Genomic DNA, 26,352 nt, shown 5'->3' with positions numbered 1-26,352 from the left:
GAAATACTTGGGTGTGTCTTTCACACACACACACACGATTGGAAAGCTTAGGCCTAGGCTAACAAGATTTTCATACGTAACAACAAAAATTCGACAATGCTCAAAATGAAGATCCGAGGACCTATCACACACTTTTTCATTTTTTGAAATCTATAGTTTAAAATCTGAATCTTTTAATTAGAGCGGATTTAACAATGTTTTAATATCTCAAATATTCATTTACGAGAAGTTTTTATAAGTCCTCGAATGTTCATTTTGTGCTTTCGTTTTTAAAAGTCCTCGAATGTTCATTTTGTACTTTCGTTTTTAAAAGTCCTCGAATGTTCATTATGAATCAAAACCTGTATTAATCAAAATTTGTGTTTGAGTCCATTAAACATAGCTGAAGTCAATGTATCACAGGCATGGATACAGAACGGTTCAAACTTTTGACAGAAAAATGTTGTTTTCTGATATGTTGATTTTTTTATACGTTGAGTTTCTTTAATGTTGAGTTCTTATATACACATATTTTATTTCATTTTATCATTTTTTTAACTGTACATTTGATTTGAAAATTTTTATCCTGTAAATTTGTATATATACATAGGCTTATTTCACCAGTCAACTGTGGAATATATACATAGGCTTATTTCACCAGTCAACTGTGGTTCTGGATAATATATTTTTCTCATTCACTCTAAAAATGTTGTTCTTGTTTTCAAGTCCTCGAATGTTCATTTTGTGCTTTCGTTTTTTTTTAAACTAAAGTCCTCGAATGTTCATTAAGAGTCAAAACCTGTGTTAATCAAGATTCTGTGTTCTTAGTCCACTTAAAGCTGAATTAAATGTACTACAGGCGTGGATACAAGGGTTTTTAGATCTGATTTTTCGTCATGTTTTCCAAAACTTAAACTTCTTTGGAGAAGTATTTTGTTGCAAAGTAGTACTGTTTTTCTAGCACAACTAGCAATTTTTTCAAAGTTAACTCAGAATTGGCGAGTGCCGGAATAAGTGCCAGTGTAAAAAGGGTTGAGAAGATACCATAAGGAAGGAATATAAATTTGCAATTAAATAGATTTTTAAATCAAAATATTGTCTTATTTTTAGTAGTCAATTTAGGGACAATTTTCAGAACTTCAGAGTTTCGCGAGATTTAATATTCGCGGTTTGTCAACCATAATTTCGTAAAAATTTCTTCTCTCATTTCAGAATCAAAGAAAGATGTTATGTTAGGGATTAGAATAAAGAAATTGTTGTCATTATATTTGCCTTCCATAAATTTTATTCACATTAAACATCTCATCAATGAAACCAATATTAGTGGCCGGTAGACAAGAATTGGAGACAGAATGAGTCCGTTGACCCTGAGATATATTTCATGTAGGCTATGTGCTATATACAAGTGGGTCGGCATGTGTAAAACAGTGGCCCCGTAAGTCAAAACCTAAGAAGAGATTGAGAACTATCTAAGGCAAAATTTACTGAAAATAAAGCTATCGAAAATAAAAACCAACCCTATTTTACAGACTGGAAAATAAGTCCATTAAACTGTCCTGTTGGAAAATATACTTAAAATTCTACCCTTCCCCGCTGGAAAAATCTTGATCCTGATTGGTTAATATTTTAGTAGGTATTGTCATTTCCCAGTAAAATGTTTGAGGAAAAAAATATCAACCCCACGACACGAGGAAGACATAACAAAAATAATAGAATTCAACATCTGTCATGGACTCCACTGGAGTCATTCATGTTAGTTATCTCCTCGCACAATATCTTCCTTGCCCCCCCCCTTGGGAAGATAAAGAGGTAAAAATAGAAAACTATATATACAAAGAAAAAGCATGATCATATATCCTAGCTAAAAAAAGATGCTTCCATCTCACTCAAAAATTTTATCGGATAGTTGGTCCCATATCGACTTATTTTATAGCTTTTAAGGGCTGTATTTTTTTATCAAGTAGGTAGTAGTTAGCCAATACTAGTTTTTCAAGTGAAATTTTGTCTAAATGTTACGTCATCAAGAGTTATCGACGGAATACTTAAAAACATGAAAAATTAATTCTGAAGGTGATGACCCACCTTAATATAATAAAATGATTGAGGATTAATTATCTTTTTTTTGTGTTTTGTTTCGCTAGTTGTCTTTTTTCAGCAATAATAGCCCAATTGACATGAAATTTCACGGCTTTCCAATCACGATTCTTCAAAGCTGGTTCATCTTTTAGCCACGGTTGAATGTCACCTTGTCGTGGCACTTTCTTAAGTTTAAAAAAATCTTTAAGCCGTCTTCTGACAGCTTCTTTCTCGTCATTCGACCAGGTTTTGCCTGTAAAACAGAGAAAAAAAATATTAGCACCGCTAAGCTTATACCCATGCTACAACAGACAGCTAAGATTAAAAAAGCATAGATTTCGTTGTTTAAGAAAGAATTGTCACTTCTTGCTTTCCATAGATACGAGCTAATAAACTACTTATTTTGGAAGAAAACATCAACAAGATTTGTCTAGCTAGCACGTCCTTTACATGAAGTAACAAAAGTCCCTAGGGGAAATTAAATAACTACCTTTGGAGGCTTTTCTTTTGGTTTGTTTTGCTGGCTTTTTCTGGTTCCATTTTGGTTCATCCGCGTCACTAACCGAGTCATCCGAATCTGCATCTAAATCTGTAAAGTAAACAAAAGTTTCAAAAATAGTTGGCCAATATACTTTAAAAGAAAATAGAAATAATTTGAAAAATTCCTAGAATGACAATACTTGAAGCTCCATTAGTGTGGGTCGCTCCTAATATGTAACTTTTAAACTAATATAGCTATGAGAAGAATAATCATATATTTGAAATCGGCAAGGTTCAAAGTACCCTCTGTAATAAAAATGAAGTTTCCAGCACCAAAGGATGGAAAGTTCTTTTTCTTCTTCATTTTTCATTTTCATTTTCAGATTTACGTTTGATGAAAAATATTCGTTGAGAAATACTTAGAGATGCTTCCACTGCCAATTACGTTGAAACAGACTTAATTAAGTGTATAATCTATGAAGTGAAAATTACTCGCTGAGAAATCTTTGAGCATGCCTCCACTGGTAATTATATTGAGACAGACTTTACCTTTCGTTCTCGTAGATTTTTGTTGCGCTGACGTTCTCCTGTTTCGTTTTGCGTTTCTTTTCCTTGCTTTTTGTTTTGGTTCATCCGCGTCACTATTCCAGTCATCCGAGTCTGCATCCGAATCTTCTACATCTGTGAAATGAACAAAACTTTTAACAATGATTTGCAAATACTTACGAAGAAAATAGAAGTAGTTTGTAAAATTCTTATAATTACAATATTTAGTATGTGTGGGTCGCTCTTATAACAAATGACGAATTCTTTAGGTGAATGTTAACATGATTAAAGTTAAGCAAATTTTCAAGTTTTCTTGCAATTTTGATTGGGCCAAATCAAGTTCAAAAGGCAGCAAAAGACAATCATTTTAATGCAATCAAGTTCAATATTTTATATGTAAAAATCATTCTCCATAAATAAATACTGCATCATTTCTAGCAAATTTTGTTATGCACGCAAATAAGTGACGAGTAATGATACCTTCAAGCATCTGAATTGTACCCCCACCTTCTTCACCTTCTCCATCTCTCGGATTGGGTACATCAACAGTTTCTAAAGGGAAATACAAGTAATATAGTATCGACTCTGTGAAGATAAAAAAATTATATAGAATCGTTTTGTCAAAATGGTTTTTCATCTTACCCAATTAATTTTTTAGCAATTTTCATGTCGAAACTTTAGTAAGAAAAGAGAACAGAGTGAAAGAAAGAATTATCATGTTTATATGTCAATATAAATTGATATATATAAATTGATATAAAAGTGACTCTTGTGATAAATATCTGTTTATTTCATCAAACGTCACGTTGTAAAAAGGGCTGTATCAATTCAAATTCTATGAAAACTGTACGCAGATATTATTGATTAACGAAACTATGTAAAAAGTGGTAGAGCTACTGTAGAAATTTTTTCCCTTAAAAATCACAGGAAAAAATTAGCAGATCACAAGTTCGTGAAACGTCGTTTCCGGCCCTTAAAAATCGGATTTTCAAAATTTAGTTTGTGAAATAAAGTTTGGGATATTGTGAACATTGGGTTTTCTTATTTCACATTGAAGTTTTCTTTTCACAAGGTCATCGTGAATTTGATTTTCACAATGATAGAACTAATTTTCACAATATTTAAAAAGATAGGTTGTAAAGTTCCATTTAACAAGTTTGTTAATTGTATACGTCATAACTTGGGATATTGACAATCACAAGGTAAAATAGCATAGGAACTAACTGTTCTGATACCAAGTTTGGGAATATCAATTTCCGACCCCAAAGACATTTTCTTTAGTCTGATTTGGGATTTCTCAAATCCTGGGTATTTTTTAGTTAAAAAGATTTATTTTCACAAGCTTAAGAAAAATAGGTTGTAAAAACCCATTTCACAAGTTTGTTAATTGTATATACCATAATATCTTTGGGATATTGAAAATCACAATATAAAATAGCATAGGAACTAATTATTCTGATACCAAGTTTGGAAAAGTCAATTTCCAACCCCAAAGACATTTTCTTTGGTCTGATTTGGGATTTCTCGAATCCTGGGAATGTTTTATTCTTTGCTATGACAAATTTTTGAATTTAGTCTTTGCAATGTAAAAAAATTGTTTTCACAAGTTTCAAAAATAAGCTTGTTAAATTCCATTTCACAAGGTTAAGTTATGTGGTTACCATAGATTGGGATATTGAAAATAACGATGCAAAATAACATGGATTCAATCTAATTAGACACCCGATTCGGAAAAATTCATTTCTGTATCTCTCCTATAGCCTAATTTGGGATTTTGTGAATCCCGAATGTTTTATGATCTAATATTATATCTAACTTTTACAATGAAAAAAATATACATATATGTACAATGACGAAAAATGATAAAAATGAAGAAATAACTTAGTAAATGCAATTACTAGAGTTTGAACTCGTGCAAAATTCTAAAAACATAAAAAAAAGAGTAATTACTTTCAAAAAACATCCATAAAATTATCATTAGTTTTGTTCTCAGCATGTAAGGCAAAGATAATTATTCTAATGTTACATTAATAAAATCAAGCAACCTGGATGTGTGAAATGGTTTGGTTTAAGTGCAGCTTTGGTTTAGGGTCAGACTTTGAAATAGTATGTTTTTGATATATAAAATACAGTAAAACTGTATTGAAATAATGTGTATTTTTGATACCGAAACATTACGTCATTACTCAAAAGAGTATACTCTTAAAAGTAATGAACAGCGTTAAGATCTGGCGGGAGGTATTCCTTCGGGAACCGTAAAGACAGCCATCGACGAACACGTAGCCCAGCTGGATTTCAACCTGCTACGTGAAGACTGACCGTGAGTGCTTAACCGACCGAGGGCAAGTGAAGTTGAAAACTTGCTTAAATGACTTGCTGTGAAGGAAAAAACACGGTCAACCTCCACCTCGCACGTGACTTGTTTTTCGTCACGTTCAAGCGTTTACCTGTTAGTTTTCAAGTATACTTGGCTAACCAGAATCCTAACTTAATTAAACTCGGTTTAAAAAATGCTGACCAAAAGTAGCATAAAGCCCTTTCGAAAAATTCCTCATAAATTGTCATAAGTGCATTGACTTGAAGTGATAATCGTAATATCCATAATCAAAAGAACAAATGAATAAGGTGGACTAAAGTCACAGTTCAAATGACTCAATATCGATCATTGGAATTCCACCAGAATCTCTACGATAAAGAGGGATATTACGACTATCCAAAATTTTATCATACAAAAAGAAACTGCTAAAACCAAACACACCCTATTAAAGAAATCCCAAAAAATAAAGATAAAACGAGACTTCACCGATGAAAATTGACGTATTTACAAAACTCCATGGTGAAATTCATTAGCTTAGTCGGCAGTACGGTTTTGATCTATTGTCCATTGATACACTGCGAAAATCCAAATATTCCAAATAATTTTCCTGGAGAGCTTGATCGACCAGTTTAACGTTCGTTACTGAAATTGAACCGATGAAGACGACAACTGGATTGTTACTTCCATAACATAGGATTCGCCACCTTCCAAACTAGGTACAAGCTGTGAAAAGTAGAAAAAGTAATGAGTTTTGGTACAACAGTCCAGTTATTGTGGCTCAAGCAGAGTCCAGTATACTACGACTACGTAGTCGTTCGAGTTATGGGGTGTTCGAGTTTTAGAGAAGAAAAACAGCCTAAGATTTTCTCAAAGGAACGAGAAAAACTGTTCGAGTGATACATTGTGAGACATCAGGAGACATTCGAGTTATGGAGAGTCGACCTGGTCGACTGTAGTAGTATACTAGAACTAATAAATACGAATAAAGACACTCAGTTTGAAATCAGCCGGCGAGGCGACCTTTCTGAGGCGTTCTGAGAGTATGTTTCAGCTAGAAATTTTGATCTGTTCTGATAAGATCTTCGAAAATTAATCAGCTAGAAATAATGGTGTGTTCTGACGAGACAGGGGTATAACCAAGGTCATCAAACGTGTTCTTATTGTCTTGGTAACCCTAGAAAGCTTCAGAACACATCTTTTAAGTAGATAGGGGGTATAATATAGATAATAATTATTTGATATTGTTGCCTGGTAACCCTAGAAAGTTTCAGAACACATTTTTCGTGGAAAAAATCAAATATCTTACAAGTATATCAAAAAGTTTAGGGAGACAAATAGTGCGATAAAAGTTTTCTAGAAATCAGAACACATCATTTATTTGTATAAGAAAATCGAAGTTCATAACATGTGGTCTCCTAGAAGATAAGAACACATTTCTAAAAAATCTCTCCGCCGGCTGCATATGTCAATTGTTGTGTATAAGTCGTATAAGTGACATACTAGCCCACCAACCTATACTATTTTCAGCTACAAAACAATATAAATACTTGGATTTGTTTGATAAATTACAAGTTGACTTACTTTGTTGAGTTGAAGTGTTGCTTTTTGATAGCCAGCAGTATCTTGCACTTTATTTCTTGTTTGATTCCTCGATATTTTTTAAGTTTTGAAAGAAAACGAATTTTCGCGCTATCAAAAATACAACTGTAAAACTATGAAAAAGTCTTCCATATAAGGAAATTTGCAAACATGGAATAACGGAAAAAATCAACGCGAAAGAAAGCAAATTGTTCTCTTCAATACTTATATGTGTGGGAAAGGTGTAGAGGTGTGAAAAATACTTGTGTGTGATTTACACATTTCTATTGCAAAGGAAACAATGGAAAGATAAATTAAGCATCACAAGAAATATAAACTTCTTTATCGGTAAGTTTTATTACTTTGATTTCAATTTTATGGATTTTAAAATTAAAAAAGAATTTTTTCCATACCAAATTTGATAGCAAAATTTCATTTCATAAGATTTTTATAGGAAAAATATATAAAGAGAGAAATTTTCGATTACGTAATGAAAATCTACTCCAATCAGCTTTTAAGATTCAAAATGAATCTGTCCAATCAGCTTTCATTGCTAGATTTTCAAATTCTGTTCATTATTCGTTGATATTTTTTTTCCATACAATATTATATGTTAGTCCTTGGTTAGTCTGTTGTCTTATGTATTTTTAGTTGAGCGGGGTAGCAGCATGGAGGGGAGTTTTTTTGATAGAATAAATTTGAAATAAGTTTCATTTTTATCATTAATTTTTATTTTGCTCTTTAGATTAGATAATATTACCGTAAAAATTCAGCAAATTACTATTATGGAAACAAAGAAAGACGCCAAAACGACATCATTGGCTCGCAATATCTTGGTGGGAAAAGAAATTTGGTTGTATCGATATTTTCAGTTCCTTGATGAGAATTATACAAATTACTAGCTAATTATCAAATTACTAGCTAATGTTATTGACTGAAGACAATGTAAAAATCGACAAGATGACTGAGATGGCGTAGTAAACCACCGACTTACAGAGAAAGCTGTGCTTGAAAATTGCAAAAATTAATGGAGAATGGAAGTTATGTCAGTTGCTGAACGATACTGAACTACAGGAGCTATTCATGGATTCATCTTTTCCTAAAGGTTCTCTGTGGATGTCGTTAGAAATTTTAAATCTATGTAAACACGTAAAACACGTAAATGGTTGGGATATATTTTCTGGACATGTATTTAAAATTGCTCAAGACTGTATTTGTTACTTTATTTCAATATAATTGTATTTTAGATATTATAGAAACAAGCAAGAAACCTATATTCACATTGCATTTCAAGCGTGCTTTAAAGTAGAACCCAGATCCACTTTCGACCAACAAGCTAAGTTCTACATTGGGAAGCGCTTTTTACAACGTTTGGGAAGAGTAAAATCTAGAACCATTTTCGACCATTCCCTAATTTAAACAGTTTCAGGGCAAGTTTGGATAAGCTAAGTTCTGCATTGGGAAGTGCTTTTTTACAAAGTTTGGGAAAAGTTAAATCCAGATCCATTTTCGACCATTCCTTAATTCAAACAGTTTAAGGACAAGTTTGGATAAGCTAAGTTCTACATTGGGAATTGTTTTTATACAAAGTTTGGGAAAAGTAATATCTGGATCCATTTTCGACCATTCCTTAATTCAAACAGTTTCCGGACAAGTTTGGATAAGCTAAGTTCTACATTGGGAAGTGCTTTTATACAATGTTTGGGAAAAGTTAAATCTAGATCCATTTTCGACCATACCCTAATTCAAACACAATTCCAAATATGGGGGAAAACGTAATATTTTATTGGGAAATGATGTTTCACAAAGTTTGGTAAACGTAGCATCTGGACCCGTTTTTGCTGGTTCCCAGCGTCAATCTAGGCTAACAAAAGGTCTGGACAAAAATAAATCGGTTAGGTTTTTGTCATTTTTGGATTGTGAAACTGTGACTCACAAGCTCCAGAAATTAAAATTCCCAACCAGGGTATCCGAATATCCGCATCCAGATTTAAAGTTTGTGAAATTGCATTTGACAACCTTGTGAAGAGTTGCAGGATCCCAACCTTGTGATTAGTTTGGGAAACCCACCTATTCCCAAATCTGGAAACGACATTTCACAAAGCTTGTGATCTATTAAGTTTTTCCTGTGAATAATGCGAAGTATGATAAATCAAAGAACTGAACCAAGTTTTGTTTTTTATTTCACCAATGGAACATGCATCGGGTCCGGGGTGGAGAGTACAAGGAAAATCGACCCTACGTGGAACTAATTTTTGAGTAGTTTGAGTACTAATTTTCAAGTTTTTACCAAAAACGTGAAAAAGTGACCCTCTATGGTACCGAAACTCCCACTATTTACAAAGTTTTCCAGTAATTTTTCAATTTTTACTCAGACTTGCCAAATAAAGATATAAGCTTAAATTGGTTACAATGGCTCATTCCGAGGACAGCCTTTGAAATGTTCTCTCCTAACTTCAAAGCTAGTTAGAAATTAAAAAAGAAAAGAAAAAAAAAGAAAAATGAAATACCTTCCAAATCTAATTCTACATCATCCAGTGATTTACCATGAAGTTTGCCAATGCCACCTTTCTCCATCAACATCATTAATTTCCCACATTTTGCGAGCTGCAGGGCATTTTCTGGTAGTCGGTAATATCTTCTGTGAATCTCGATGTCATGACCCATAAATGTAGCAAGCATTTCGATCTCATTTTTTTCTAAGTTCAAAATCTGTGACATCGTCGCTACATGCTTACGAAGATTTGTTGAATATATTGCTTCTGGACACTTTAAATGGCAAATTCGTACATGTTTTCTGACCGCATCAGCTCCCCGAACATATTTTAGAGACCCATTAGAGGTAACAGCAAAGATATACGGATTTTCGACATGGATACCAATTTGTTTTCGAAGATTGAGCAGAACATCAATTCCTTTTAAGACTTCTCTTGTTAAGAGAACTGGCACTTTCCGGCCACGCTTTCCACGCAGTTCAATTCTATGTCGTACATAGTTTTCTTTCAAATTCAGTAAGGCTTTCTTTAACTTCGTCGTTCATGGGATTTTCTTTTTCAGTTAATGTCTTAAAGTTTGCTACTTCCATTTTGGCAGGCTCTCCGGATCTTCTTCTGTTAAATAATATAATATTTGCTAGAAGGGATGTTTCCAAATCACGATAACTGGCAGTGTCATTGTTGTCATTGGCAAGAGCATTCAGCGATGTTGTAATCGTTTCTTTTAAATGATTTCCCAAAATTTGAAGGTCAGAGGTTAATGGTAACAGCTTTGGCTTATTCCACTTTCTCCGGTATAGCTCTGTTCGTGCAAGACGTGAGATTTCGTCGTTCCACGAGAGTTTCACGAGTTCACAAAACTCATCTGCCTGCTTCTTTAAGGAATGGATGTTTTCTCTTATTCCTCTTGCCTTCAAAATCAAGGAGCACCTTTTAAGAGAATGCCCAAGTTTGATACCAATTGAGGGAGTTTCCATGCAGCCTTCATCTTCGTTCCATCCTGCCAATTCTGTCACGGCTTCAATCACAAAATTGAAATTCTTTGGCATAAGGACATCTTGTAGAGAGGAGACTTGGTCACAGCATTTCCTGGTCTCGATGACAAGTCGAGCCAATTCCCTCATTTTATTACTGATATGATGTTGTTGGTCACCTTCCATCCTCAACCTTAGACACATCTTGTTTCCGTATTCAATGATCAATGAATCGCTTTTGACACATCGAGAAACATCATCCACAATCATTCTCTCCATGACGTTTTTGAGTGAGTCTGATGCTGACGGTGGCGTAAACATAAACATGCTTGCCGATGATTGAACTCTTTTACCAACAATGTAGCCAGTCGGTTTCTCGGTGCATCTTTTGAGGTGTTTTCTCAGATCCCTTTTGCTATATGCCGCAAGACAAAATTCACAAAATAAATAATTGGTGTGGCTCTGGTCTTTGGTAGGTCGCTTTTCAGGTATGAAAAATCCGCGACCATTTTTGAGCACTTCATTATTATGAAGGAAGTTTCCCTTTTTTCTAAGTCTATTCCAGCCAATCTTTCGTAGTCGCTTTTTCTTCTTTCTTAGTTTTACGGAATCGGTACGATCGTATTTTATAGCCAAAATTTCAGCAACTTCCGATTCTTCGGAGTGAACGTCTCTGAGATGTCTATCAATTTTTCTTCTCTTCACGGAACAGAAGACACAAGATTGGTTTTTGTCCCATTTTCGACGTCCTTTTCCGTTGTTGGCCGTGCAAACAATAATCGTCGTTATGTCATCATCTTCCTCGTGTTCTTCTTCTTCTGCCGATCTTTTCCTCTTTCCTTTACCATTTTTTGAGCTGGCTGGGTCCTGCAGTTTTCTATCTTCTTCCTCGTCATCCGTCGATTTTGTGTCTTCTTCTTCCTTAGATTTTGTTTCTTCTTCTTCCTTAGATTTTACTTCTTCTTCCTTCAATTTTCAATTCTTCAATGAAGGGTCTTTGACCGGATCGTCTTCTTCCTCGCTGCTTTCCTAAAATGGTGGAAATATTCGTGCAAACAACGAGTACAGTTAAATTCCAAAAGGAAGAACTCATTCTAGAAATAACTACTAAATGAGACTTCTTGTTTGTACTTACTACCTATAATAATATTCAAGCTCGATTTCGATTTCTAATCAAAATATTTCTTTGTTTTCCAGTGTTTTGAAAAGATTAATATTCATTTTTACGCAAGAGAAAGAGAATTGATTTCTATGCTAAAACATAAATTTTAATTTAGCAAATAAAGCGGCTGTTTGCATGACTTTTGTTACTCTCGGGTCTCGAATAAACATACAGGAGGGAGTAAACATACAGGGATGAAAACCAGACTTATTGATTGTATTTAAGAAAATTTCCAATGATCAATAGGAGCAAAAACGGATTAAATTGTATTCTTTTGACGAGTAGATTAATTCCAAAATATTAATGATGGCTACTTAGTCTTGTAAGCTAAACTGTACTTCAAAAATTGTTGTCAAAATTAATAGACGTAACTGCACGTTTATAAGAGGCTCGAGAGTAGTCATTTGGAAAATTACACAGTGAAATTTGATACATACATTCGTGTTTTCATTATCTGTATCTGAGAATGTAGGAAAATCCCCGTGTAAGCCAGAGTCGTTTTTAATGGATTCTTCATCAATGAAATCATAAGGGTCCTATTGAAAACATTGGTAGAAGAAAAGTTTAGTTTATAAGAAAGATTTTATGAACTTAAGACCAACTTAAGAACAATAGAGCAAGTTCTCAAATTCCTTAGAAGAAGGATGTTTTATGATTTAGTTATGGATAAATCAGTAATTAGTGGGTAGACTCTGATCAAATTCCTTTCTGACGTTGAATTTGGTCATTTTTTACTGATCTATTCCAATATGAATTATGAAAGGTAAGAAAGAAAGGAAACGATCGACTTTAGGCTTAGAACAGAATAAGAACATTTCAGCCTTAAAATCAAGAAATTCTTAAGAACAGTAAGCCTCAACTGAAATTCACTGGTTCTTTTAAAAAAGCGTGTACTAGATAAAGCTGAAAACATTAAGAAATTTAAATTATGTTTGAATTGATCAAAAAACAATAGAACTCACATCAGGTTGTGTAGGCTCCAACTCAATAACATCCTTTGAAGGGTGATGAGTTATTCTCATATTCATTTTGAAATCTACTTTTGTTGAATTCTGACAATATAAATAGAATGTATTTGTTCAGTCTCTCTAGCCTTACTCTCGGGTACCTAATAGACGGGGGGGGGGGGGTTGGAATAAGCGGGGTGGGTGGAAAAAATCTCAAAACTTAATAAGCGGGGGGGGGGGTTGGAATAAAAATGTCCTGGGTGGAAAAGTTTTGAAAAGCAGTCTAATACAGAAGAATCAGGGAAAAAAAACGAACTTTCAAAAATGTTTTTCTAAAAATTAATAAGCAGGGGGGGTTGGAATAACAATGTCCTGGGTGGAAAATTTTCGAAAAAATTAATTAGCGGGGGGGACGCTTATTAGGTACCCGAGAGTATGCTACGGCGTATGTTTTTTGTCATTAAGTTCTTACAAATCACTATCATTTATTACATTTTTTATATTCGCAGCCAGCTGCAAACCCTCTTAATTTCCCCGTCCCTCGTTTTGCCCTTCACTTTTCATTTATTTCAATCCCCTTAGAAGTTAAATTCTTTAAAATCTTAATATTTATTAAACAACATGAATCACATTGTAAACTTCGTTATAAAAAAGTACATAAAGATATAAAAGATTTTAGTATACAATACCAATAATCATATTTTATAAAAAAAGAAAACAAAGAAGTTACCTGCGGGAGAGTTAACTTTCTGCTATCCTTTGACGGTGTCTTCGGACAATCCTTGAGAAAAAAATGATCCAAATAAATCAGTGGCCCTTTTTCATATGAAGTAAAGATTGATGTAAATAAAGTAATTAAATCTTACCTCATTACTTTTGCCAGATGAGGTGGTTAATTTGGAAGATTCCTTAAAGACAATTAGAATAAGAAGTTACGCACAGAACATGATTTTTGTGAATGTGTTCTCTTCATCCTAGATTTTTATTTGGCTTTATTGTTATTTTCGATTCTTAGTCAGAGGGGTAGGGGGAGAAGCAAATTATGATGGTCTTCTTTGTAAAAACAACAAATAGAGAGGGTTCATTTGTATAAAAAAAGGTAAAACTTACTTTTAACACAGAAACAGGCGATATGCAACCAACCTGTAAAGAAAAAAGTTTTACAGTAAATCTTTTTTACATGAAATCTGAAATAAAGTTTAGTCGTCCATAACTGTGTCAATAGTTATATTTTTACCAAGTGATAGTAGCTAATATAATACCTACTACGTTGTTAAAGGTATTTCATTTGTTTCATTTTCACTTCATTGTTAATATGAATAATTAACAAAAAGGTTCATCAAGTTTTTTTCTTTTTTGTAAAAAAGTACATTAAAAAAGTACATAAAAATATTTAAAAAAATTTAATACAATTCAAAAAATCCCATTTATGAATATGAAGATGAAAAAAGTTACCTGTGGGAGAACAATCTTTCTGATAATTTTTGCTGGTGTTTCCGGACAATCCTTGAGAAAAAAATGATCCAAATATGAAAAATGAAATAAATGATCCTTAACTCTTTCAGTACCACCCAGCCAAAATTCGTTCATATATGTACGATCACTTTCGGCTGCCGGCAGCTCTGATTAAGGGCCTAAATCAGAAATCCGGCACACTGAAAAGATAGCTCTTGAGAAGAGCTTTCCAACGAACTCAAACTTGACCTGTTTAGCCCTTCTGGTTCTTGAGATAATTGGCTTCAAAGTTTGGTAATTGCAAAAAGAAAAAAAATGTCAAATTTGAGTTTGCCATGGTACCGAAAGAGTTAATTCGACAAAAAATGGTTTTCAGGGGTCAAATTTGCCTAGAGATTTCCAGCAAAACTGGTTTCAAAGGCTTTCCAACAGCTTTTGTAGAGTTTCCACGAATTCCAACTTGCTGTTAAGGGAACTGATTTTTGCGGGAACTAGTTTTTGCGGATCACAAAATATATTTTTTTTGTGGAATTAGTTTTTACGGTCCACTAATTTTATCAATATTTATTTAATTTTGCGGTTAGACAATATTTGAAGGAACCTAATATTACGAAATCTCGTAAAAAAGAACCAGAAACAGTGAAAAAGAAACTTAGAAACTTGTTTTGCAATTCAAAATGATTAAATTTAGTTCCCTTAAGGTAAATCAGTGGTCTTTTTCATATGAAGTAAAGGGTGATGAAAATAAAGATCTTACCTCAAATAGGACGTCATTACTTTTAGCAGACGAGGTGGTTAATTTGGAAGATTCCTTAAATGTAAAGACATTTTGAAATAATAAGTTACGCACAAAACATGATTTTTGTGAAATCTGTAAGCCAAATTTTTAGATTTAATTTTATTGTAAAATTAGTTAGCGTTTAGTCAGAAAAGGCATGATGCAGTTAGCATATAACATTGTGTTTATTTTATATCTGTAATGGACCAAGATGATATTAAATTCTTCTTTAAACTTGATCAGAGAAGGGGGGGGCATGCAGTAACTATCTTACACTGTGTGTATTAAAATTTTGATATATTCATCAGATGCCACCCCCCATTTCGTCACTACCCAATGTATTAACTGTTTATGACCTTAACAATCCCGGCACTACCCCCAAACTCCAATATTGACAATTATTAGGTATAAGAGTGGGGAAATCACCTTTTCTTTGGAAACTTTGAAAAAAATTTGATATATTTGATTGTATCAAATAAATATTAATGTGATCCTAGGTATATAAAATTGAGGTAAAAGAGAATCACTGCCGAAATTTGCAACAAAATTTGAAAAATTACTTCAACCATTCTCAAAAAAAATGCTCCCTTTTCAAATTTTATCGTGTACTAACTGTTCGTTTCGCAATTTTTTCTATATATGCCATCACGGTACTAATGTGTCATAGCGTTCATATAGTAATTGTATGCCTCCCCCTGATCAGAGTGAAAATGTAGACAAAGTTTATCTGTACCTGGCTATCAGCACCTTCAGTCAATTTGGCTCGTTCTAATCTTGGGAATACAATCTCTTCTGATTCCATTGTCCCATACTAAATTTTAATAGATACAGAATTTACAAAATTTAATATTTGCACTTGAACATCTTTAAGAAACCTTTGATGGAAGTAGGTTTTAATGAAAGATAAGTACAGTTTCTTCTGATTGCTTTGACCCACACTAAAGTTTAAAATATCATAAAATTGTCAAAGATCTATACTTCAAAAGAAAGAAATTTTACTGAATCATTCACTAAATTAAATTTTGGGAAATACAAAATATTCTAGGAAAATATTTGTTTATTTAAAATATAGAATCTAGGAGATTTTATCCTCAAAAAAGTCGTTTTAGCCTCTAAAAATGGCCCATCTATTTTTCCCCAAAATCTGGTCATTTTGCGAAATTTAATTCCATCAAATTTGCGATTTCGACGTCTGATTCGCGAAATTAAATTCCGCGGAAATTTCTATCATTGGTTAATATAGGAAAGAGGTAAAGGATAAAAAACTAAAAGACATAAGTTATTAAAAATTGGATAAGTTTTTAGGGTCCTCGAATAAACATTTTGTGCCAAATAAAAAAACCTTTAGAAGCAAATAATAAATATGAGCCGTTAGACGATAGACACCACTAGTCCTCGGAAGCACACTTTTATCGTCATATTGAGATATCGTGAATTGTATAATGATTTGATAAGTTCTGAGGGTCTTCGGATAACCATTCTGTTGTTATGATAGCTACTATTCGTCCTAGGATGCACACTTTTATCGTCATATTGAAAATTCACGACGGATTAAGTTATGATTTGATATAAGTTCTCAGATAAAGATTTTAAAGAAATTAAAAAAAAAACTTAAAGCAAATAACAAGTTTGAGCCGTTATACGATAGCTACTACTTGTCCTCGGATGCACACTTTTATCGTCATAATGAAATTTCGTGAACTCAGTAATCATTTGATAAGTTCTTAAGGTCCTCGGATAAACATTTTGTGCAAAATGAAACAAAACTTTTATAGAAGAAGATGAGAATTTTGATACGTTAGTCTTTAGCTACTACTTGTCCTCGGATGCACACTTTTATCGTCATAATGAAATTTCGTGAACTCAGTAATCATTTGATAAGTTCTTAAGGTCCTCGGATAAACATTTTGTGCAAAATGAAACAAAACTTTTATAGAAGAAGATGAGAATTTTGATCCCTTAGTCTTTAGCTACTACTAGTCCTCGGATACACACTTTTATCGTCATAATGAAATTTCGTGAACTCAGTAATCATTTGATAAGTTCTTAAGGTCCTCGGATAAACATTTTGTGCAAAATGAAACAAAACTTTTATAGAAGAAGATGAGAATTTTGATCCCTTAGTCTTTAGCTACTACTAGTCCTCGGATACACACTTTTATCGTCATAATGAAATTTCAGGAAATGAGTAATGATTTGATAAGTTCTTAAGGTCCTCGGATAAACATTTTGTGCAAAATGAAACAAAACTTTTATAGAAGAAGATGAGAATTTTGATACGTTAGTCTTTAGCTACTACTAGTCCTCGGATACACACTTTTATCGTCATATTGAAATTTCGTGAACTCAGTAATCATTTGATAAGTTCTTAAGGTCCTCGGATAAACATTTTGTGCAAAATGAAACAAAACTTTTATAGAAGTAAATGAGAATTTTGATCCCTTAGTCTTTAGCTACTACTAGTCCTCGGATACACACTTTTATCGTCATAATGAAATTTCAGGAAATGAGTAATGATTTGATAAGTTCTGGTTCTCAGGGTCCTCGGATAAACAATTTCGGCAAAATAACTTCAGAAGTAAATACGAAGTTTGTGCTTATCTAAGCAACATCTACCACTACAATCATCATATTATGGACAAAAATTGCGAGACGACCTAGAAAACTATTATACCAAAAAGGAAAAACGTTTTCTTCTTCAAAAGTTTCAAAATACGTTTTTCATGTATAATGTTCTACTCTGAATTCCTTTTTCAACGATAAATGATTTGTCATCAACAGAAGAGTACTCGCTCAGAAACTTGGATAAAACTTTTTAAACATTGAAAGAGATAAAACAAAGCAACAAGGTTTTCTCGCCAGCAAGACCGTCAGGTGAAGCAACAAAGCCCCTACGGGACAAAAATGGTATTTTATCAAAATGTACAAAATCCCATGTGTAATAGCTATTCAATAGTTCAACAAGGTCGTACTTTTAAAGCTTGAATAAACCGTTGTTCAGATATTTGTCAAAGCATTTTTCAACAGACCTTAGTTCTCCGGGGCACAATTTAATCATCATTATATTAAAATTTTGTAAATCAAAGTGAATTAATAACATAGAAATAGTTTATTTGTACCTGAACGTCAGCACCTTCAGTTAATTTGGCTCGTACCAATCTTGGCATTACAATCTCTTCTGATTCCTTTGTCCCATACTAAATTTTAATAGATACAGAATTTACAAAATTTAATTTTTGCGCTTGAATACCATACAAGAAAATTGTAAAGGAAGTAGGTTTTGAAGAAAGATATTATGTTATAATACCTTTCTTTATAAGTTTTCAACCTTTAAAAGAGGTTCTTTATGAAAAACATAACACTTGGCGCGAAATAGAAAAAAGGTTTAGAAGCAAATAAAGGATAGCTACTACTTGTCCTTGTTTGGACAATTTAATCGTTGTATTGAAATTTCGTAAATTAAGACTCCATTTAGCTAAATGATTCTTTAGTAAAAAACTTAAACTTTATTTGAGTATTGCTTTAATGAATTCTAAGGGTCCTCGAATAAACATTTGGCGCGAAATAGAAAAAAATAGTTAAGAGAAAAAATAAGAAGTTTGAGCCGTTAAAAGATAACTTGTACTGCTCCAGTCCTCGGATGGACACTTTCATCATCTTATTGAAATTTCGTGAATTAAGAGTCTTTTTAACTAAAGAGATTCTTAGTAAAAAAACTTGAACTTTATTGGAGGATTGCTTTAATGAATTCTAAGGGTCCTCGAATAAACATTTGGCGCGAAATATTATTTAAGAGAAAATCTAAGAAATTTGAGCCGTTAAAAGATAGCTAGCTACTAACTGATCTAGTCCTCGGATGGACACTTTAATTGTCATATTGAAATTTCGTGAATTAAGGGTCCTTTTTAGCTAAAGTGATTCATAGTAAAAAACTTAAACCCTATTTGAGTAATCATATACTAAGTTGTTTAAGGGTCCTCGGATAAACATTTGGCGCAAAATAGAAAAGAACAAGTGATACTTTTATGGACCTACCTGGTTATGCATTTAACACATATATAATTGATATCTACATAAGCGTGACCATGAAACAATCATTCAGAACACAAATAGTGACGATCTATTAAAATTAGTCGTTTGTTTCTTATAAAAAACGTTTAGAAACCAAAATTTCATGCTCTTGAAATATTCTTTCATATTCAAGACTTCGAGAGCAAAAAAACATATCTCATCAAAAAATTCAGTAATATCAAGAACATTGATGTATGCTTATTAATAGTGATTCTTATAGATAAAGATGCGTTTTTTGAGCTGAAAAATTCTTTTTTTACAAAAATCTGCTTGAGCCATCTTTTACCTACTTTCATGCAAAAAGTCAGAAAAAACAATGATCCAATATTTCAAGAAGTCCAAAAAACCCTTTTTTAGCCGTTTTTTAGCTGAAATTTACCCCTAAATTTGTTTTTTCGAAAATCGGGCTCCGTCACATTCGAGGGTTTATAGTTATGCATCTTTGCTCAAAAAATCATAAAGAATGAAAGAGCCAATCTCGAGAAGAGCTAATACCTAAGTAATTGATAATGTGCTTATAAAAGAATATCGAATTTGGCCTATTTTCCTATAAAAACACGCCAAGCAACCAAAATTTCATGTCTAAACACACATATTTTTTAAAAGTAAGCCCTCCTGATCAAAAAACAACATCTATCTCATAAAAAAATTGAGTAATTTGACTAAGAACATTGATGTATGCTTATTAATAGTGATTCTTATAGATAAACATGCGTTTTTTGAGCCAACAAAATTTTTTTGCAAAAATCTGCTTAAGCCATCTTTTACCTACGATGGTACCCTACTTTCATGCAAAAAATCAGAAAAAATTAACGACCTCATTTTTCACAAAGTCCAAAAAACCCGTTTTTTAGCCGTTTTTTGGCCCAAATTTGCCCAAAAAATTTTTTGTTTGAAAATCGGGCTCCGTCACATTCGAGGGTTTATAGTTATACATCTTTGTGCAAAAAATCAGAAAAAACTAATGAGCCAATCATGAGGAAAGCTAATAACAAACGAACGAACGAACGGACAAAGGTTAATTTATAGGACCTCCACCAGGGTAGGTCCAAAAATAGTTAAGAGAAAATTTAAGAAGTTTGAGCCGTTAAAAGATAGCTAATACTGCTCTAGTCCTCGGATGGACACTTTAATTGTCATGTTGAAATTTCGTAAATAAAGAGTTGTTTTAAAAGTGATTCTTAGTAAAAGTACTTAAACCCTATTGGAGTAATGCTTTAACCCTATTAAAACTAGGCTTTTAGGGGCGGTTCAGAACTAGGGGGGGGGCTATTCTATTTTAGTATCACCCCTTAACTCTTGATCTGGTTGTCCTTTTTTGATAAAATTTGGTAGACATGACCCTTACTATAAATAGATAAAAATGACATAAAAACTTTTTTGATGACGTCACTCATGCTGATGTGAGCAAAAATGAAAGATAGCATTTTTTGCCACCATAAATTCCAAATCCTGAATTTTCGCCTTGGGAATGTAATAAATGGATGAAAATGACTTTGTTTTTCAAATTATTTGTGAAATTACGATTTGAATGATATATCTAATGACAAAATTCAAATTATGCAGAAAATGTGTCATTTTTATGACACCTTATTGTCAAAAATGACATCATGCAGAAGGTGTGAAAAATTTTAATGACTCAAATTACTTTTATTTTTTTTGCTAGATAAATTTGATTAAAAGTCAGAAAATTTGGGGGGGGGGGGGGTTAGTATCTATATTTCAGAAGTTATCAAAAAAAGTTTTCAGGTGGTAAAAAAATAGCCCCCCCCAGTACGAATAGGGTTAATAAGTCCTCGAATAATATTTGGCGCCAAATAGAAAAAATAAGAAGTTTTAGCCGTTAGAAGATAGCTAGTACTGCTCTAGTCCTCGGATGAACACTTTAATTGTCATATTGAAATTTCGTGAATTGAGAGTCTTTTTAGCTAAAAGAGATTCTTGGTAAATAAAACTTAAACCCTATTTGAGCATTGCTTTAATGAATTCTAAGGGTCCTCGGATAAACATTTGGCGCGAAATAGAAGAAAAAATAGTTAAGAGAAAAAATAAGAAGTTTGAGCCGTTAGAAGGTAGCTAGCATTGCTCTAGTCCTCGGATAAACACTTTCACCGTCATATTAAAATTTCGTAAATTAAGAGTTGTTACAGCTAAAGTGATTCTTAGTAAAAATACTTAAACAATATTGGAGTAATGCTTTAATGAATCCTAAGGGTCCTCGAATAATATTTGGCGCCAAATAGAAAAAATAAGAAGTTTTAGGCGTTAAAGGATAGCTACTACGGTCGGATGGACACTTTAATCGTCATATTGAAATTTCGTGAATTGAGAGTCTTTTTAGCTAAAAGAGATTCTTGGTAAATAAAACTTAAACCCTATTTGAGCATTGCTTTAATGAATTCTAAGGGTCCTCGGATAAAGATTTGGCGCGAAATAGAAAAAAAAATAGTTAAGAGAAAAAATAAGAAGTTTGAGTCGTTAAAAGATAGCTAGTACTGCTCCAGCATAGTGTCCCCCCCCCCCTTTAAAAAATGGGAAAAGGGTGGGCAAAATCGTTTTCGAAATTCTAGGGGGGGGGAGCAATCAAAAGGGTGGGGGAGAAAATTAGCTCCAAAAAGTCAAGGGTGGGGAGAAAACATCTGAGGAAAAGAATTTCTGTTTCTGTTCCTGATGATCTAATTTTGCACTCAATGTGAGTTTTGAGAGAAGTTTAATACCATAGGTAACATTACAAGACCTTGTTAAAAGCTTTAGTTAGCTTTTATGCTAGCTTTATATTCGAGGTGGTGACGATTTACATTTTTTCTTTGTATATAGGGACGAGATAACATGAATAGAAGCAGTATTATGTTATAAGCAAAAAATCAAAAAGAAATTTTCAAGGGTGGGGAAATTATTTTAAAAACCTTAGGGAGGGGAACTAAAAGGGGGGACAGAGGGATTTTTTTCAATTTTCAAGGGAGGGAAACCAACCTACTAGGACACTATGTCTAGTCCTCGGATGAGCACTTTTATCGTCATATTGAAATTTCGGAAAGTGGATGATTGCTATGGTTTATTTGTTCTCACTTTGAATAGAATGGCGATTCGTCGTCACACATTTTGAATATGACATGTGTGATACTCACAGTAACAATCTAGATTGAACTAAACTGGCTATCTTTTCATTCCTCTAGCCTGGGGATAAGTAAAATAACTAGAGAACATTTTTCAAACTATGATTGAAAGAACAACAAGCTCAGCAGTTTTACCTTACAAATTGATTTTAATAGACCGCGTGAATTCCTCTCTGGAGTTGGTGGAACTACATCTGGATTTAAATTCTAAATTGAATCAAATAAGAATGATACTGGAATAATTGGATTAAAAGATAAATCATGGGCTGCTGAGCATAGGTAGGTGTAATAATCAATGCTGGACTTTAATATTTAATATTAACAGAGGTTACTTTGGAATTAATATTCACATGACCTTGAGGTTAATATTTTGACCTCGGTAATGAATAATGAACATCGGGGTATAGCAATCTATACAATAACGGTAATTCGTTAAAAGTGGATGTAATTGGTAATACAATATCAAAATACCTCTTTTTCGATAATTTGTCCTTCTTCTTTGCTACAACGAAAAAAAAAGGTTTTATTAGCAATCTAAATATCATGTCAAAACCTATCTACCTTTAAAAAAAATTTTAAATCTGGAAGTTTCAGTGATAATTAAGACTTTTGATTGAATCTGATTGAAAATGAATAAAAAATCAAATTATAATTCTTAAAATAATACCTGGCAGACAGATCGCTCTTTAGTAGTGGCTTTCTGTATTTCTTGAACTCGTCCTATGAATAGGAGGGAAATGTTTGAATCAAGACCAGAGGCATAGAAATCGATAAGTTAGGAATTTGAAATGGTTAAACGTCTTTTTTTAATTTGGCGTGACCTCCTTTGTAAGAATTTAGAATGAAAAGTTAAGGAAATTTTAAAATTTAGGAAAAATCAACTTAATTTAGTAGCAATGCCTCAAATACCTGCTTTCTCCAGAATAAGTTACAATCATTGTAGTCATATCGAAACTCCCTTCCCTCGGCTATATCACTTGCGGCAAATATTGCTACACATAGAACTCCGCTGCTGTTTTCAATGGTCTTAACCACACAATTATGGTTCTTGGAATCGTTGATGTAACGTCCGAGTCTGTCGACTTTTGATGCATCAATGCTATAAGAGCGCAAAAAAATAGTTGTCTATAAGTTAAGAATGGTATTTCTATGCCTTAGCAAGTTGATGATGTAAAAGAAAGAAAAATCTAAAAATGTAGAAAATTTATCTTAAGAAAACAAGATGATCTAAATAGCACTAAAATTTTATCCCAAAAGAATTGCCAGTTGGCACTTTTTTGTTTTCTAGTTTTTGTCAGAAATTCTGAATGGAATTGCCACAATAGCAAGTGATACCTCATTGGAAAGATAGTTTAGAAGGGATAATTATGAGATATAAAAGTAACAGGTGTTTACCAGAACCCTTCTGGGTATCGAAATATCTCCTCAAAGTAGGCCTAGGTTCCCGATTTTTCCCCAATTTCAATCCGATTTTGAACTTTTTGATCCCTCTACCTCTATAACATTCAAGGAAAGTAATGTATACTGATCAGCTCCATTGAAATATTTTTTCTACTAAATTTCAAGTTCTTAGGATTGCTAGACAAAAATCTGTTTGTTTCACTACATTTTCAAACTTTTTGACAAATTTTAATTTTTAATAACTACCCACTTTTAATTATCTTTCCAAGGAGGCATCACTTATCTTCGTAACATTTTATATTTTTAGGAGCAGGAAAGCAAAATGTGTCAACTGCCAATTCTTTTTGTTTTGGGATATACTTTAGAAACCTTTACCAAAATTTTTCTCTTTTGTGCGCTACAAAGTACAAGTAGCTTCGATCGGTATCTTCTTGTAGTCGCTTTGAGCCTTCAGCATGAGTGATTCTTTCTCCTTCATAGGAGGCTACAAATTCCCCCTTTTTGATGTTTCTTTTGGCAAACACACCAAAACCTGGAAAAAAATCAATCTAATTCGTATATGATCTCTTTGAAAATAAGTCAATTCCGGTAGTTAGGTCCATTCATCTCGGTATCCTTTTTAAAAACCGTTAATAAAAATCATTAATAAGTAATACTTTTCAATCCATTATGCTAAAAACTAAAAATAATGTAAACAGCGCAAAACATTAAACAAACCAACGGTACTTATTACCTATTGAATGACCTATAAACAACTTTTCGATATATTCAGGGTCTTCTTCTTTCGTAATGTATTCTAAGGCCTTCAATTTATTCAATTTGTCAACCTCTTCTCTCTTTTCTCTCTTCGGCCTCACCTAGTAAAATGAAACAATAAATAATGTATAAAAATTACAACAGACAGTAACAAACATACAGTAGATTGGAAGCTTCCACTCCGTCCACGGAAGAGAAGAGGACTTGAATGTTTTATGATATGTTTTATAATATTTTATGATTTTTTTCGAACCCTTATCTTATTGTTGAGAGAATGGCTAATAAAACTCATCGGTCTAATATTAATTTATAAGAATTTGTAAAATTTACAAAAAAATCTTACAGGGGGCTCTGTTACAACTACCGTAGTTGTAGGTGCTTTATCATCAATTGTTTCGATTACTTCAATTGATTTCTATGAAAAAAAATGCCAAAAAAGGTATAAATTTTTCATTGCACTGGTAATAAAAGCCTACTGAAAAAGATGTTATCTACTTTTTTAATAGAATTCAGATCAATTAAGACATAACAATGAAGTGGAATCTTACTTACAAAAAAGTTAGGAGAAAGAAAGAAAACTCCGAGGAAGCCTTCATTTTTTAACTTTGTTATAGCACTGATTGCCACTGCGCCCACACAAAAGCGGAACATTTTGAGTAGAAAGCAATGTCTACAAGCTTGAATGTTACCTTATTAAGGTACCGCATTTTTATGGATGCACTAGATAAACGATAGATAGGTAAAAAATCCGAGTATAGTGCGACTTTGTTACCAAAATTAGTAGAATTAAAAAGAAATTAGTTTGGGATACCTTTCTTATAATTTCTTCCAAAGAACTGACCACCTAAAGTTTAAAAAAAATCATCATTGATGGATAGCTTGTATGGAAAAAGTTATAGCAAACAAAACAAAAGCAATGTTAGAAAAGGTATATCAAAATCGCACACATTCTTTTATAAAATAATCCAATATCACCTTTTGCATAGTGGGGCGTGTATTGATTTGATCATTCCAAGCTTGTTTAACCATATCAGCAACTTCATTCACCAACTCAGAGTCTTTATAAACATTATGCAGGGTATCAACGAGTGGTCGTTTTCCGCTCTTTAGTGTATGCATTACCAAGGCATCCCATCAACATTTCCAAGGATTGCATAGGTTGATATAGCAAAGGAGTAAACATCACTTTCCACTGACGGAGTTTTATTTTCCAATAATAAATCTGGCGCCGAATATGCTAGAGTTATTCCTTGTTTCTTTTGGTTACAATTACTTGTCAGAGTTGATGTTACTGTATTTTTGATATCAAAAATATCGTCGAAATCGGCCACTTTAACTTTGATATTGTCTAGATCACCAGTAACTAAACAATTATTTGGTTTAAAATCCTTGTGGATGATCGAATTATTGTGAAGGTAGCTAAGCCCTTTAGCGGATTGTAAGACGATGTCTAGCCTTTCCTTTAGGTTGAAATATTCATTTTCATTAAATAAATCAATTAACTCTGCTACATTGTGGACGAGTGTGTCGTCGGAGGCTTTAACTTCACACAATTCAAATACTATAGCAGAGGGCTTGACGGAATATGCGAGAAATCTAACAACATTTTCATGAGTTAATTTGTTCATCTTTACAGAGGTAACCAAGAGTTTTTTTAATGATATAGGTTTTTTGAATAATTTGATAGCAGCATCACTGTTCCTTATATTGTGCTTATATACTGATGCATAAGCACCCTCTCCAACCTTTTGGGTGAAATCGATCGACAAATCTTTCAATTCACAGTGCTTTATCTCTTTTTCTAGTTCTACAGTTGCTTTATTTATTTTGAAAAATGCCATTGCCTTATGTATTTACATATCTATAAAAGTGAAAAAAATATAGAACTGGGATCAAGTTAAGTAAAACGGGAGGGGGGCTTAAAATTTGAGACACCATATTATATATTTTGATTATAAATTTCTACTTGAGCGTTTCTAAAGAGCAAAAGCTAGTGGGGATGGTTTGGATTTGTAATGATTTTGAAAAAACAAACTCCAATAACTCGAAAATGTAAAAGCTAGAAAAAAACCGAGTTAAAATTTTCATGATGACGTCACAATTGTACAAAAAGACGTCACAAAATGTCAATTATGACGTTACAATTCACCAGGGCTTTTCTTAACTCGGAAAAATAACTCGGAAAAAATAACCTGGGTTTTCCAGATCCCAAACTAAAATA

General features: G+C 32.9%; 4 protein-coding genes across 4 annotated transcripts; all 4 read right to left on the bottom strand.

Moving 5' to 3' along the window:
- Positions 1–1,336: 1,336 nt before the first annotated feature.
- Positions 1,337–9,790, bottom strand: LOC136823080 (cylicin-1-like). The gene is made up of 5 exons (XM_067079360.1): positions 9,487–9,790; positions 3,562–3,633; positions 3,085–3,216; positions 2,546–2,644; positions 1,337–2,308 (listed from the first exon to the last, which is right to left on the bottom strand). Exons 1-5 carry the CDS (start codon positions 9,695–9,697, stop codon positions 2,091–2,093), a joined length of 732 nt encoding a protein of 243 aa, XP_066935461.1. The 5' UTR covers positions 9,698–9,790; the 3' UTR covers positions 1,337–2,090.
- Positions 9,791–9,883: 93 nt separating this feature from the next.
- Positions 9,884–11,417, bottom strand: LOC136823044 (uncharacterized; the record flags this gene model as incomplete). The annotated part of the gene is made up of 1 exon (XM_067079343.1): positions 9,884–11,417. A coding segment is annotated over one exon (1,461 nt), but the record flags the coding sequence as incomplete, so codon positions are not given.
- On the bottom strand, positions 11,348–25,326 carry LOC136823064 (uncharacterized). The gene is made up of 19 exons (XM_067079358.1): positions 25,107–25,326; positions 24,943–24,975; positions 24,475–24,546; positions 24,109–24,232; positions 23,751–23,907; positions 22,884–23,073; positions 22,642–22,694; positions 22,446–22,476; positions 22,110–22,181; positions 17,907–17,984; positions 15,521–15,598; positions 14,767–14,820; positions 14,010–14,060; positions 13,665–13,697; positions 13,421–13,462; positions 13,285–13,335; positions 12,570–12,659; positions 12,045–12,143; positions 11,348–11,474 (listed from the first exon to the last, which is right to left on the bottom strand). The coding sequence occupies exons 1-19, from the start codon at positions 25,248–25,250 to the stop codon at positions 11,421–11,423; spliced, it is 1,506 nt and encodes a 501-aa protein (XP_066935459.1). The 5' UTR covers positions 25,251–25,326; the 3' UTR covers positions 11,348–11,420.
- Positions 25,250–25,759, bottom strand: LOC136823112 (serine/threonine-protein kinase B-raf-like). The gene has a single exon (XM_067079362.1). The coding sequence runs from the start codon at positions 25,757–25,759 to the stop codon at positions 25,250–25,252; it is 510 nt and encodes a 169-aa protein (XP_066935463.1).
- Positions 25,760–26,352: the final 593 nt, after the last annotated feature.

This window comes from Clytia hemisphaerica, unplaced genomic scaffold (assembly GCF_902728285.1).
Source record: "Clytia hemisphaerica strain Z4C2 unplaced genomic scaffold, Clytia hemisphaerica genome assembly, whole genome shotgun sequence".
In the NCBI taxonomy this organism is placed as follows: domain Eukaryota; kingdom Metazoa; phylum Cnidaria; class Hydrozoa; order Leptothecata; family Clytiidae; genus Clytia; species Clytia hemisphaerica.
Note: the sequence above shows the minus strand (reverse complement) of the source record. Positions and strands in the feature narration are given on the sequence as shown.